Source organism: Salvelinus namaycush, chromosome 23, assembly GCF_016432855.1.
Source record: "Salvelinus namaycush isolate Seneca chromosome 23, SaNama_1.0, whole genome shotgun sequence".
Lineage (NCBI taxonomy): Eukaryota > Metazoa > Chordata > Actinopteri > Salmoniformes > Salmonidae > Salvelinus > Salvelinus namaycush.
The window spans coordinates 30963090-30978225 of record NC_052329.1 but is presented as its reverse complement, the minus strand read 5'-3'; the positions used below and the strand labels follow the sequence as shown (position 1 = coordinate 30978225).

The 15136-nt window shown below is 44.0% G+C and overlaps 1 protein-coding gene across 5 annotated transcripts in view; it reads left to right on the top strand.

Moving 5' to 3' along the window:
- LOC120018290 (E3 ubiquitin-protein ligase TRIP12-like) overlaps positions 1–15136 on the top strand; it is a 47322-nt gene that overhangs the window by 16056 nt on the left and 16130 nt on the right. For 4 of the 5 annotated variants that reach the window (XM_038961412.1, XM_038961410.1, XM_038961411.1 and 1 more), the window contains exons 5-22: positions 38–143; positions 3708–3850; positions 4222–4305; positions 4431–4526; positions 5179–5330; positions 5429–5464; positions 5684–5779; positions 6030–6122; positions 9880–10041; positions 10336–10404; positions 10504–10669; positions 10878–10995; positions 11153–11309; positions 11532–11685; positions 12082–12310; positions 12423–12541; positions 12899–13103; positions 13229–13329. In XM_038961412.1, the coding sequence (XP_038817340.1) occupies positions 38–143; positions 3708–3850; positions 4222–4305; positions 4431–4526; positions 5179–5330; positions 5429–5464; positions 5684–5779; positions 6030–6122; positions 9880–10041; positions 10336–10404; positions 10504–10669; positions 10878–10995; positions 11153–11309; positions 11532–11685; positions 12082–12310; positions 12423–12541; positions 12899–13103; positions 13229–13329 (2286 nt within the window). Of the gene's footprint in view, positions 1–37; positions 144–3707; positions 3851–4221; positions 4306–4430; positions 4527–5178; positions 5331–5428; positions 5465–5683; positions 5780–6029; positions 6123–9879; positions 10042–10335; positions 10405–10503; positions 10670–10877; positions 10996–11152; positions 11310–11531; positions 11686–12081; positions 12311–12422; positions 12542–12898; positions 13104–13228; positions 13330–15136 lie in introns of those variants that run through there. The other variant, XR_005472202.1, reaches the window with a different exon arrangement.

The window sequence follows — 15136 nt, the reverse complement described above, 5'->3', positions numbered from 1 at the left end:
TTGACTGTTTACTCATTGGCTCCTCGTGCCTCATCAGGTTTGAGGAAGTCCACTAAGAAGCGCAGCGAGTCTCCTCCAGCAGAGCTCCCCAGCTTTCGGCGGAGCACACGCCAGAAGACCACGGGCTCCTGCGCCAGTACCAGGTACTACAGCCTCACACTGCTCTCAATGTCATCTCAACTTCTCCAGTCTAAAGCCCCAAGTCAATTGTAGTCGGCTGTATTTCGGTGTGTACAATAAGTATTAAAATATACATCCAATATTTTATGGAAGCGGGTGGCTTCCTTGGCAATACCTAATGAAATTGTCCCTGAGAAGTCGATCTTTCAGTGCATTCAAAAGTGTTGTCAGCCATAACATGTTTAAAGGGGAAAATCCACTCCAGACATGAAACACCCTGTCAATTTGGTTATGTTCTATGAGTTGGTAAAATAACTATTTTCACAATGATTTAACGTCTAAGTTGACAGTGTGTAATCAGGAAATCGTGTTGTAACGCATCATAAGGTTCTTGTCACTGGAGATGGGGAATAACATACTATCACATTTCATAAGGGTTTTAAAATGATTACCTGCACTCCAGATTACCAAATCAGTCAATAGATGGTATGGGCATCCATCTGTCTGTCGTCGTGACTAAGTATATATTTCGATTAGATGTGCTCAAACTAAACAGTGGACCAAATTATTCAACTCAGTTTCCCAATGCCGCAGGACAGGTATTGGGGACATTGCCCTGTATAGGGTGCTGTCTTTCGGATGGAACATTAAATGGGTTTCTTAACTTCTTTGGGGTAGGGGGCAGTATTTTCACGTCCGGATGAAAAGCATGCCCAGGCCTGCTACAAAGCCATAAAAGCTAGAATATGCATAGTATTAGATTTGGATAGAAAACACTCTGAAGTTTCTTAAACTGTTTGAATGATGTCTGTGAGTATAACAGAACTCATATGGCAGGCAAAAAACTGAGATAAAATCCAACCAGGAAGTGGGAAATCTGAGGTTTGTAGGTTTAACTCATCGCCTATCGAATACACAGTGGAATATGGGTCATTTTGCACTTCCTAAGGCTTCCACTAGATGTCAACAGTCTTTAGAACCTTGTCTGATGCTTCTACTGTGAAGTGGGGCCGAAGGAGACGGGAATGAGTAAGGTCTACCATGACCTGACCATGCGCGTTCATGTGAGAGCGAGCTCTGTTCCGTCGCACTTCTGAAGATAAAGGAATTCTCCGGTTGGAACATTATTGAAGAATTATGTTAAAAACATCCTAAAGATTGATTCAATACTTTGTTTGTCATATTTTTACGGACTGTAATATAACTTTTTTAACCTTTCGTCCGTACTTTCCGCTGGACTTGCCCGCGCGTCGTGAGTTTGGAAAGTGTACTGAACGCTAGAACAACAAGGAGGAATTTGGACAAATGATGGACATTATCAAACAAAACAAACATTTCTTGTGGAACTGTGATTCCTGGGAGTGCATTCTGATGAAGATCATCAAAGGTAAGTGAATGTTTCTAATGTTATTTCTGACATCTGTTGACTGCACAATATGGCGGATATATTTTTGTCTTGATTGGGCTCTTAGCGCCGACCTCAGATTATTGCATGGTTTGTTTTTTCCGTAAAGCTTTTTTGAAATCTGACACAGCGGTTGCATTAAGGAGAAGTGCATCTAAAATTCCATGCATAAATTGTATCTGTTAGCAATGTTTATTATGAGTATTCCTGTAAATTGATGTGGCTCTCTGCAAAATCACTGGATGTTTTGAAACTTCTGAACGTAATGTGCCAATGTAAACTCAGATTTTTGGATATAAATATGAACTTTACCGAACAAAACATACATGTATTGTGTAACATGAAGTCCTATGCGTGTCATCTGATGAAGATCATCAAAGGTTAGTGATTCATTTCATCTATATTTATGCTTTTTGTGAGTCCTCTCTTTGGCTGGAAAAATGGCTGTGTTATTCTGTGAATAGGCACTCACCTAACATAATCGTTTGGTTTGCTTTCGTCGTAAAGCCTTTTTGAAATCGGACACTGTGGCTGGATTTACAACAAGTGTATCTTTTAAAATGGTGTAAAATACATGTATGTTTGAGGAATTTTAATTAGGATTTCTGTTTTGAATTTGGCGCCCTGCAGTTTCACTGGCTGTTGAAGAGGTGGGACGCTACCGTCCCACGTACCCTAGAGAAGTTAACTCTCTGTGGTCACTAATGATCCCATGGCACTTATCGTAAGGGTGTTAACCCCTGTGTCCTGGCTAAATTCCATGGCCACCTAATCATCCCCAGCTTCCAATTGGCTCATTCCTCTCCCCTGTAACTATTCCTCAGGTCATTGCTGTAAATGAGAATGTGTTCTCAGTCAACTTACCTGATAAAAAATAAGGGTTGAAAAAATCTGCAATGAACTTTTCTCCTCCCTTCTTGCCCTGGGCTATGTCTGTGGGAAAGCATAGATTCTGTAAATAGATCTATGGAACTCGACCAAAACAATGGAAACTCCACGCACGCGGGGGAAAGATTCAGAATCCCTTATTGTGCCTACATTTAGGCTATTAGTGTATTTCACACAATCTTGCGGTAAACATCCGGGTATAATACTTGAATGGATGTCAACCCCAATACATGTTAACGTCATCACCAATCAAATACATCACACTTAAAACATCACCTACCAATTTCTAAGGCTAGCCTTGCTACCAGCTTATACAAATAGGAGTAAGCATTTAGCAGACATTTTTCCAAACCCGATAAGGACTAAATACTATCCAGCTTAATATATCCATGTCGGATTATAGTAACCACATTTGTGAGCCTGTTAACTCCTCCTAAATCATCAATATCCATTTTGTTAGATCAGATTTTTTTGAATGGCAGCCAATGACGCATCCTTGCTCTTGCCCCGGCGTTCCATTAATGTCTTTACTGCATGTATGGGAAAGGGATGTTGCCATAGCAAGGTCAGCACCCCCCTCCTTGAGGCAGACGATCTGCAGGTTGAACATGGTAATATTGTAGACTCCTGCAGTTTGTTGATTTTACAGCTGGCTAGCTACTATACATGCTAATATTGTTTTTGTCATTATTGTGTGTAGCTATATTTGCTAGCCAGCTACCTAGCCCTCCGAGTGAGAGCGCCTTGCATTGTGTGTGTTGTAGTCGACTTGTGCTGCAACAAATTTCGACATCTTGCTAACAACCTTATTATAATGACAAAATTATTTACATTTATTTAACACTGAATTAGTGGTTTTAGGTGAATTATTCCTGTCAATTAACTGTCCAGTGTTTACTGGTTTCTAAGATATGACCTATAATTCCAATATGAGTTAATTAGTTTTCCTTCCAAAAAGTTTTTATTTTTATTTTTTAAAGCCCCCCCCCACACACACAATTTATTTGGCCACATTTATTTGGGTATGAGGTAACAACTATTTTAAGTAATATACATCATTTTTACTGGACAGTTTAACCATTCAAGAATGTGAACGCGCTTCTTGTCGGTACCTGCACACGTCTGCTCACAGGTGTGTGTGTGTGAACATATGTTCACATTGCGAAACACAAGTGTAAGTTAGTGATTGCCTTATGACCAGGAATGTCAGTTGTGTGCCGCCATGTTTGATTGTTGGCTTTGTGGTCTAGTTTGTGTAGTCACTCAGTCCCACTATGCCCCCCCCCCCATGCAGTCGGCGAGGCTCAGGCCTGGGCAAGCGCGGGGCAGCCGAAGCTCGCCGACAAGAGAAGATGGCTGACTCGGACAACAACCAGGATGGGGCCAACTCCTCGGCCGCCCGCACTGATGAGGCCCCGCAGGGGGCTTCGGGTACAGGTACCTACTGCGACTAGGGCACAGAGTTTTTCCTTCTCAGCTCGCATGGTCAGGGACAAACTCAGTGCTACACCTATAATGGTACACTACCTGCTTGTGGTAGCAGAGATTCTCTCCCCTTGACCCTTAGTGGATAACATCTTTTGCACTATCCCACAAATTTCTGGTATGTGTTTGTTCTAAACGCATAGGAGCCAGCCTAAGCTTGATGTAGCCTCTGCTTGGTGTGTGTGTGTACACTTAAAGATCGTTGACTGTTTTCCTAGGCCTGCCTGGGTGTGTATGACCCTTACCTGAACTCTGTGTTTGATGAATTTGTTGTAATTTTGATGATGACAATGGTGATTTAATTGCCCCTTAATTTTCTCCAGCTTCTAGCTCAGTGGCCGGAGCTGTAGGGATGACCACATCCGGTGAGAGTGAGTCCGATGACTCTGAAATGGGCAGACTCCAAGGTATGACGATCACAGCTTTCCTTAGATACAGGTGCCTATGTTCCTGTCTAAGAGTTCCCTGTCAGCCCTTGTTGGTGTTGCGGGGTCTTTGGTTGTTGTCTAACCTAGCTGTTTTCTCCCCACAGCCCTGCTGGAGGCCAGGGGTCTACCCCCACACCTCTTTGGGCCCCTGGGACCCCGCATGTCCCAGCTGTTTCACAGAACTATAGGCAGTGGAGCCAGTGAGTGCTACACCATCTTGTCTGTGTCCAGAATCCACTTAACATCTTTTTTATTTTTGTTATTTCTCTTTTTTTTTTGTTACTTTTATTTAACTAGGCAAGTCAGTTTAGAACAAATTCTTATTTACAATTACGGCCTACCCCGGCCAAACCCTCCCCTGACCCGGACAACACTGAGCCAATTGTGCACCGCCCTATGGGACTCCCGATCACGGCCGGTTGTGATACAGCCCGGGATCGAACCAGGGTCTGTAGTGAAGCCTCTTGCACTGAGATGCAGTGCCTTAAACTGCAGCGCCACTCGGGAGCCCCGAGTGAGCAGGATGTTTCCATTCTCCCTCAGGGGAGGCATGTTGAGTTCACTTATGTCTGTCTTTATTCTTCTAACCTGCTATTCACTCAACTCTAATCCTAATCTCTAATGTGTGCTGACTGCACTCCTGGCAGGGCCCATATTAAAAACGTTTCTCAGAGGAGGAGTGCTGATCTAGGGTCTGATTCCCCCTCGCCATATAATCTCATTATATGGCGAGGGGTTTAGCCCATATCTTAAGGGCTAAACTGATCCTATATCAGCACTCCTACTCTTGTGAATACTGGCCCTGCTGTTTAGTCTCTACTCTGACCTGCTTTATCCCTCCTCTCCTTCCAGGCTCCAAGGCTCAGCAGCTGCTGCAGGGACTGCAGGCCACCGGCGACGAGTCCCAGCAGCTCCAGGCCGCTATCGAGATGTGCCAGCTTCTAGTGATGGGCAACGAGGAGACGCTAGGAGGCTTCCCCGTGAAGAGCGTGGTGCCTGCTCTGGTGAGTCACAAAATTCTTTGTCCGCCTTTAGTCTTAAGTCATTTTACACCATGACTTGATTTGCCAAGTCCCTTAATCCCCTCTTCTCTTCCTCACAGATCACATTGTTACAGATGGAGCATAACTTTGACATTGTGAGTATCCTGAGCTTATATCTTTGGGGGGGACCCAGTGACATTTGATTTTCACCATGACATTAGGCCTACATTGCATGGTGCTACACTCTGTCTCCTGGTTATATTTTGTTGCAAATAACTATACCTCAGTACAGTGTTTTAACTGTGGTTCCAGCCAACAAGGATTGCTTTGGAGTTATGTTTGAAATCTGTATCTTACCCCGTGCCTCTGCTCAGATGAACCACGCCTCCCGTGCTCTCACTTACATGATGGAGGCGCTGCCTCGGTCCTCTGCTGTGGTCGTGGATGCCATCCCCGTCTTCCTGGAAAAGGTAGGATAACCCCCTCTGCTCAGGTTCAGTAGGCACCAAACACACACTCATTCAAATTTCAGTACTACCTAGTACGTTTGAAAACATGTCCCAACAATTCATGCCTACTGAATGCAATCCAGGTTTTCCTAGCCCACACCTTGTTCTCTTGTCTTCCATTTGTCATTCTCATGTTCTTGTTCCCTCTTCATTCATATGCAGTCATAAAACGGTGGTGGATATGATAATAGCTCTCTTTCTCTGTCTGCAGCTTCAGGTGATTCAGTTCATTGACGTGGCGGAGCAGGCTCTGACTGCCTTGGAGATGTTGTCAAGGCGACACAGCAAAGCCATCCTGCAGGCTGTAAGTGTTGCTCCCTCTGGCTCAGCTCTGCCTCTCTCTCATTTCTGCTCTCATGGGCTCACCTTAAAATAAGTGTTGACGGTGGTGGCTGTATATTAGATATACCTCATATTTTCCATTAGCCGGAAATAATAGTTGATATATAAAACTGTTGCCGGCCAAAATGAACGGGAGTAAAAAATATTAAGTGGCCTTTAGTTAACTCGGCAAGACAGTTAAAAACAAATTCTTATTTACAATGACGGCCAAACCCTGCCTTAACACAGACGACGCCAATTGTACGCCGCCTTATGGGAGTAAAGAAATCCCATTGCAAAATAATAGGGTTGCACGATATAGCGGTAAGCAAATTGGAATCGGACGATATTAAAAATGCCATCTTCGGCCTGATGTCTAGTATAACGCCTGTGCAAAACCGATGTCATAGCTGACGTGCATACCTATATAACGTAGGTAGTTGACGCCACGAAAAATACTGCGCAGCACAAGTGCAACACAGGATTCCTAACCCAGCCCACAATGTCTGCTTTGTGGCTCTATTTTGATCTTTCAAAGGAAGATAATAAAAAATGCTATATGCAATGTTTATCCCGCTATTATTTCCCGAGGGGAGAAAGTGAAATCTTTCAATACCACAAACCTACTGACTCATTTTGAAAGTGCATCACCCCCAGATGTTCAGGGACTGTTTAGAACAAAAGCAACAACAAAAAAGAAGCACACTTCCAACAAGTTCAAGTCAAGCAGTCATTTGAAAGAGTAAGAAAATTTCAGCGAGATCTCTAAGGCAAAGTCCACTAACGCCAAGATAATGGAATTCATTGCCCTTGACAATCAACCGTTCTCTGCCGTGGATGATGTCTGCTTTCGCTGACTGGTCGAGCACCTCGAGCCCCGGTACACACTACCAAGTAGGCGCTTTTTTCCAGATGTTGCCCTACCGGAGTTACACAGTATTGTTGAAACGCACATCCATGAGCTACTTGCTATGGGCGTCACTGCTATTATCTTCACGACTGACATTTGGACCAGCGATGTCAGGCCCATGAGCATGCTGAGTCTGACAGCACAGTGGGTCGACAAGGATTTCGTACTGAGGAAAGCCGTGTTGCATGCTCAAGAATGTGCTGGTTCTCATACCGCTGCTGCCATTTCAATGGCATTTGCGAACATGTTTTAAACTTGGAAACATGAACACACTCCTAGCCTGCTCAACGAAGCTGCCGACAGATCATGGGTTTAACTTGTAAAAGTACTCTACTAGAGGCTGTGTACAAGCGATTCGTTGGCGTTCTCTTTGAGCCTCATTACGGTGTCGCCACCATGCTAGGTACAAGGACCTCTACTTCCATGCAGACAAGAAACAGGGTTTATGTGAAATGTTAGACACAGCTGGACAAGATGGAAACGGACACAGTGACAGTGCGCACTGACGAAGAGGACCCACGACAGAAGAGGCCATTGACACTGCTTGACGAAATCCTGGTTGAGAATGAAACGACTGAACAACACAACAGCAAGTAAGTGAAAGAAATACGTTTTGATTGTTTTACTGATAATGGAGACGTGTAAATGCCAACAACTTTTTGGTGTGTGTGGGTGTTTCAACGATTTTAAATGTAGTAGAATGCATAAGGAAAATATCGGTATCGGCCAAAAATGACATATCGGCGCATCCCTACAAAATAATGCTTTTTATTAATTGACTTAGATACATTTGACCGCCATGCTTATCGGTCTATAGGTTAATCGGTGTAATAATATATAATTTGCCTGTGTATTTTCGTTAGTTATGCATCTTATAAATCCAACTATCACACGCGCACAGCATACAGAGCCTATTTTGAGCGGGATTTCTCCTGCTGCTCCTCAGCTGGTTGCTGCTGGAGTAAAATGTTATTTTTATAAGCACATTCATTTACGCAAAAATTGTAAATGCAATCACGTGTTACCAGTTTTGGTGCACGATTTTAAAAATAGTTTTTGGGATTTCTCAACTTGTAATTTAAGTGCGCAGTTCATTCACCATTCAAGTGCAGGCAATCAGTGCGTCAAACATCACTTTTCAATGTGAGCTGGAGGCAGTATGCATTTGAGAACTTGTTTGAAACCTGAATGTTTTATTTCATATGAGGCGTGCCTTACCTTGCTTCAAATCCGCCTATAGGCAAAATCGACCCATGGAAACTTGGACGTAATTTTTTTAAGACTTCATAGGCATCGCGTGAGTTTCAAGTTTGGAAGTTTACCATTTCTACCGTTCTGCGTGTCAGTTAGGATTTTCATGTGCTTAATTTTGTGGAACAGTCATTATAAATAATTTCATTGTTATGTGGTTAATTCTTTTTTTTAAATTATGTATTAATCATAAGTCAATTAATCCGAGATCGCCGCCCCTACCAAATTAACACATTGATACACTGCGATCCATTGGCGGCTAAAGAAATTAGTGCATGGAACTCGTGGCCTTATAGGTCAATGCCCAGTGGGCCTATATCATTGCTCTTTCACACTGAGGATTGATGATTATCGAGTGGGAGCTTGTTGGAAAGGTTTTTCAAATAGCTAACTGTGTGAGGAGTACAGTAAATGACTGCAATGCCTGCATTAACAGATGTATGTAACCAAATGAAGGGGATTAACGGTACATTTACTACTGGTGACGTATGTAATGGTCTATTCACACAATGAATGTGCAAGAATAGGTGGGAAACAGCTGAGCCATTCTTGAAACTCTCCTATATCTTCACCACACCTCTCCCCTTGTCTCAACATTTTAATTTATACTCTACACATTATCTTCACATTTTGGGTCCTTTTCACTGACCGCTATAATCAGCTATTTCTTTTTGAAGAAGCTCAGCCATTATTTTTTTAAAGAAGCTAATTAAGGATCCTTGATTCCTCTGGCTAAGTCATGCTTTCTGATAAAGTATTTTGAATGATTTTATTGCTGTATTGACAGGAATCATTAATATAATTTTGGCAAAATGATTTCCATTTACTTCCCTATAGAACCAACCCTTAAGTAATTTCTCTCCTGTTCATATGTTTTCATATGAACTTGTTGTTGTCCAGAAGCCAAAGGCACAACCCTAGTCATATTAGCAACCCTTCCTAGTTGTTGCATCTTCAGATTCCCCCTCTAAATTTCTAACAGTTTCATCTGTCACATATGGAACTGTTATCAGGTTGCTGTTTAGAATGGTGGTTTGACAGGTGTGATGTTTAGAATGGTGTCTTCCCGCACATTGCATTTGGCAAATGTTTGAAAACGACGTTCTGTTGGATGCTTCATTTACATGAGTTGCATGTTCTGTTAAGATGCTTTACCATAATCTAAATGTGATTTCTATCATTCTGAGAACTGTGGAGGGACACCCTGATGGGTTATGGGTCTGGTGAATTTCTCAAATGGATGGTATATTAAAATCATCCCGGTCACATTATCCAGTGCCACTTATTCCTAACGGAAACCCTGTTGTGCAGTGATGCATAAATGTAACATTTAAAATGTTGTGTACAGGAATGTAGAGATGAACGAAAGCCGTTTTTGATTTCAAAAATTTGATGGTCAGAGATCCCTCGGTGTTAATAAATGGTTGCTGTATGATAGTTGTGCAATACAGAATAAGAATATCACTTTAATAAATGAAACTGGGTAGAAAAGCCATTTTGAATTCACACATTTAATGGTCATCGTGTGTGCCAGCTATCCCAAATTCTTGTCTTTAACTGTGTTTCCTGTGTCGTGCAGGGTGGCCTGGCTGACTGTCTGCTGTACCTGGAGTTCTTCAGCATCAACGCCCAGAGGAACGCCCTGGCCATTGCCGCCAACTGCTGCCAGAGCATCACCCCTGACGAGTTCCACTTTGTCTCTGACTCTCTGCCACTGCTGACCCAGAGACTCACACACCAGGTACACATACATTCACCTTTTACATGCTGGCTATCCGTTAATTAAAGAAACAAGAAAATTATGCCGCCTGGTTTGCATAATATAAGGAATTAGATTTTTTTTAAACGTTTGATACTTAAGTTTATTTCAAACCTTATCCTTTTCCTTTAGTTTGACTTTCACTTTTACTTGAGTCATCAAGGTATCTTTTACTCAAGTAATGTACATTTGGGACTTTTCCACCACTGGTGTTGTCTTCACAGGGAACATACCACAGACATGTCTAATGTGGTTATTCCCCCCCCCCCTGTACAGGATAAGAAATCCGTTGAAAGCACTTGTCTCTGTTTTGCCAGGCTGGTGGACAACTTTCAACACGAGGAGGTGAGGCGTTTCTACTCGACACGTTTCTATGGCTCTAACATCTCTCACCCTCCTGAACAGACCAATTATGACTGACCTCTATGTGACCGCTGTCCACAGAACCTGCTGCAGCAGGTGGCCTCGCGGGACCTGCTGACCAACATCCAGCAGCTGCTGGTGGTCACCCCGCCCGTGCTCAGCTCGGGCATGTTCATCATGGTGGTGCGTATGTTCTCCCTCATGTGCTCCAACTGCCCCTGTCTGGCCGTGCAGCTCATGAAGCAGAGTAAGTGGCTCATGCAGACAAACACACTTTCTATTGGTATGCATTTACACCGCTCACTTGAATAAAGCCTAAAAATGCAGCTTACATAATCTTGGTAAAGTTAACTATATATAATGACAGTATAAATGCCTCCATGGCCAAGTCCCTGACTGTATCAAGCCAATAGCCTGTGGAAAGAGGGAAAACTAAGCACGTTGTCTTTGTTCAGATATTGCAGAGACTCTGCGCTTCCTTCTGTGCGGCGCGGCCAACGGTAGCTGCCAGGAGCAGATTGACCTGGTGCCCCGGAGCCCCCAGGAGCTCTATGAACTCACCTCACTCATCTGGTAAGGAACCCCCTCTGCTGCTCTCAACGTTACAACAACCATTTCTTCCCTAATGGTGGATGTGCATAAAGATAGCGGCCTCCATGCACGTGTCACAGATGGCTTGTTTGCTAATTTCCCTGATGCACTTTGCTAACTGTTGTCCCCCCTTCACCAGCGAGCTGATGCCCTGCCTGCCCAGAGAGGGCATCTTTGCTGTTGACCTCATGCTGAAGAAGGGCAGTGCCCAGGCCACAGAGGGGGCCATCTGGCAGTGGAGGGACGACCGGGGCCTGTGGCACCCCTACAACCGCATCGACAGCCGCATCATTGAGGTAAAGAACAGACATGCTGCTCCGCTCCATTATAGGGAATTTTCTTCCAGATTTGGGGCCCAGAGTTTGTCCTCGTCAGGTAGTCAGAAAACTCTATGCTCTACCTATACTACACGGAAGTAGACTGTTTCAGTCTTGATATGTTGTGAGCTGTGTGAATCCCCTGTGTAGCCCAGTGTTACACTAACGTCTGGGGGTGTCTGGTTCTCTCTTCCTCTCCAGACGGCCCACCAGAACGGAGAGGACGAGATCAGCCTGTCTACCCTGGGCCGCGTCTACACCATCGACTTCAACTCTATGCAGCAGATCAACGAGGACACTGGCACAGCACGGGGTATCCAGAGGAAACCCAACCCCTTAGCCAACCCCACTACTGGTGAGAGAGAGACCATCATTACCTCTAGTCATAGACTATCCCCAAACTGGTGTCAGTTGTATGCGTTTCATGTCAGTTGCTGTCGTATGATGCCCTGATTGGGTTCTGAGACTAGCTCTATTCACCGGAAAATATAAATTTTATAGATCGCTATAGACCCAGTGGAGAAAGGGGTCAGTGCCCCAAGTTATTGGTATTTTTATTGAGCATTTGAACCAGGTAGTCCCATTGAGGGCAGATTACCTTTTTCCCAATGCAGACGTGCTCAAGAGGCAGCTCTTGACGCATCTTTTTGTGAAATCGTGTCTTCTGCACTAGCTGATGGAATCCAATTTCTCCTTTTGAGTCAAAGGAATTATCAATTCTTACATGAGTTTTCCCCTGTCTGTCCTCCAGGGGGTCACCAGGAGGTGAGGAGGGAGGATGCACGGGCCCAGCTGATGAAGGAGGACCCTGAGTTGGCCAAGTGCTTCATCAAGACCCTGTTCGGGGTGCTGTACGAGGTGTACAGCTCATCGGCCGGCCCAGCCGTCAGACATAAGTGCCTCCGAGCCATCCTCAGGATTATCTTCTTCGCCGATGCCGAGCTCCTCAAGGACGTGCTGAGGAACCACGCTGTGTCCAGGTGAACTTTTGAGTCAAGATTGCTGCCTCCATAGACAAAAAGAAATAGTCAGTACGACATGCGTCTTCACATCACACCTGAACCTCAGTGTTTGTCTGTTTCCTTCTCCCAGTCACATTGCCTCCATGCTGTCCAGCCAGGACCTGAAGATTGTAGTGGGCTCTCTGCAGATGGCTGAGATCCTCATGCAGAAGCTGCCTGACGTATTCAGTGTCTTCTTCAGAAGAGAAGGTGATAGATCCTGCCTGAGCCGGTGTCTCCCTAGAGGAGCTGACCCGTAATGATCCAAAACACACAGCTCTTTTCTAGCACCAGGAGCTGCGGTTCAGAGGACCTGTTAGAATTGGTCCTTCATTGCTATTTGAGCTTCAATGTATTTTTAGCAAAGTCAACACTGAGGTCATAAAATTGGGATGTAACACCACAGTGCACTTATGTCGTGGACCACAGAAAGCTGTTTATGTAGTTAAATGCCTGATTTATTGAATCACAATTTCTGACACCAACCTTGTTAATGTCAGAGAATTGGGAAAAGAGGAATTTCGCTGTATTCCATCTGCCCTCACCTCTGCCCTCCTCCCCTTCCAGGTGTGATGCACCAGGTGAAGAACCTGGCTGAGTCGGAGGCCTTCCTCACTAGTCCCCCGAAGGCGTGCACCAGCGGCACGGCTAGCATGTGTACCACCACCATCAGCACTGCAAACACTACGGCGGCCACCACCGCCCCCCCAGACCTGGGCTCACCTAGCTTCCAGCACAGCATGGACGACTCACTGGACCTCAGCCCACAGGGGTGAGAGACCACGAATACTAAATACATGAATACGTGAATGTGCATGTATGGTAGGTCAGATACCACACGCAAGGACACTCATACACTCCTCCATAGAACAACATTAATCTTGCCCTCTCTCCTAGGCGGTTAAGTGATGTGCTGAAGAGAAAACGTCTGCCTAAGAGAGGGCCCAGAAGGCCTAAGTACTCTCCTCCCAGGGACGACGACAAAGTAGACAATCAGGGTAATTGTTATTGGAAGTATCATAGTCTCTAAGCCTGGATGCACACGGTTCTCACAGGTGATACAAATAGTGCTAAATGTCAATGATACATTTGTAGTAGTATAGGTAAAATTCCTGTGTGTGTGTACACATGCATGTGTGTATGTATGCATACATACAGTACAAGTCAAAAGTTTGGGGACACCTACTCATTCAAGGATTTCTTTATTTTGACTATTCTACATTGTATAAAAGTAGTCAAGACATCAAAACTATAAAATAACACATGGAATCATGTATTAACCAAAAAAGTATTAAATCAAAATATATTTGAGATTCTTCAAAGTAGCCACCCTTTGCCTTGATGACAGCTTTGCACACTCTTGGTCTTCTCTCAACCAGCTTAACCTGGAATGCTTTTCCAACAGTCTTGAAGGAGTTCCCACATATGCTGACCACTTGTTGGCTGCTTTTCCATCAATCTGTGGTCCAACTCAACCTAATTGAGATGGTTTGGGATGAGGTTGGGTCATCTGCTGCAGCACTCCATCACTCTCCTTGGTCAAATAGCCCTTACACAGCCTGGAAGTGTGTTGGATCATTGTCCTGTTGAAAAACAAATGATAGTCCCACTAAGCACAAACCAGATGGGATGGTGTGTCGCTGCAGAATGCTGTGGTAGCCATGCTGGTTAAGTATGCCTCGAATTCCAAATAAATCAGACAGTGTACCAGCAAAGCACCATCACACCACCTCCATGCTTCACAGTGGGAACCACAAATGCAGAGATCGTCTGTTCACCCACACCGCGTCACAAAGACGCAGTAGTTGGAACCAAAAATCTCCAATTTGGACTCATCAGACCAAAGGACAGATTTCCATTGCTCGTGTTTCTTGGCCCAAGCAAGTCTCTTCTTATTGATATCCTTTAGTAGTAGTTTCTTTGCAGCACTTTGACCATGAAGGCCTGATTCACACAGTCTCCTCTGAACAGTTGATGTTGAGATGTGTCTGTTACTTGAGCTCTGTGATGCATTTATTTGGGCTGCGATTTCTGAAGCTGGTAACTGTAATGAACTTATCCTCTGCAGCAGAGGTAACTCTGGGTCTTCCTTTCCTGTGGCAGTGCTCATGAGAGCCAGTTTCATCATAGCGATTAATGGTTTTTGTGACTGCACTTGTCAAGAACTTTGAAAGTTTCTTCATTTTCCGCATTGACTGACCTTCATGTCTTAAAGTAATGATGGACTATCGTTTCTCTTTGCTTATTTGAGCTGCTGTTGTCATAATATAGACTTGGTCTTTTACCAAATAGGGCTATCTTCTGTATACCAACCCTACCTTATCACAACACTGATTGGCTCAAATGCATTAAGAAGGAAATTCCACAAATTAACTTAACAAGGTATACCTGTTAATAGAAATGTATTCCAGGCGACTACCTCATGAAGCTGGTTGAGATAATGCAGAGTGTGCAAAGCTGTCAAGGCGAAGGGTGGCTACTTTGAAGTATCTCAAATATAAAATATATTTTGACTTGTTCAACACAATTTATTTTTTATATTTTGGTTACTACATGATTCCATATGTGTTAGTTCATAGTTTTGATGTCATCACTATTATTCTACAATGTAGAAATGTTTTAAACTAAAGAAACCCTGGAATGAGTAGGTGTCACAACCTTTTGACTGTTAGTGTGTGTAAAACCAGGACGAGTCGATGCTTCAAAATTGGTTCTCATTTGCGGCATCATTGGTCTCATGCCTCTTTGTGCCTGGAGTCCTGGTATATTTGGGACATTTATGCAGAATGCAAACTGATCCTTATG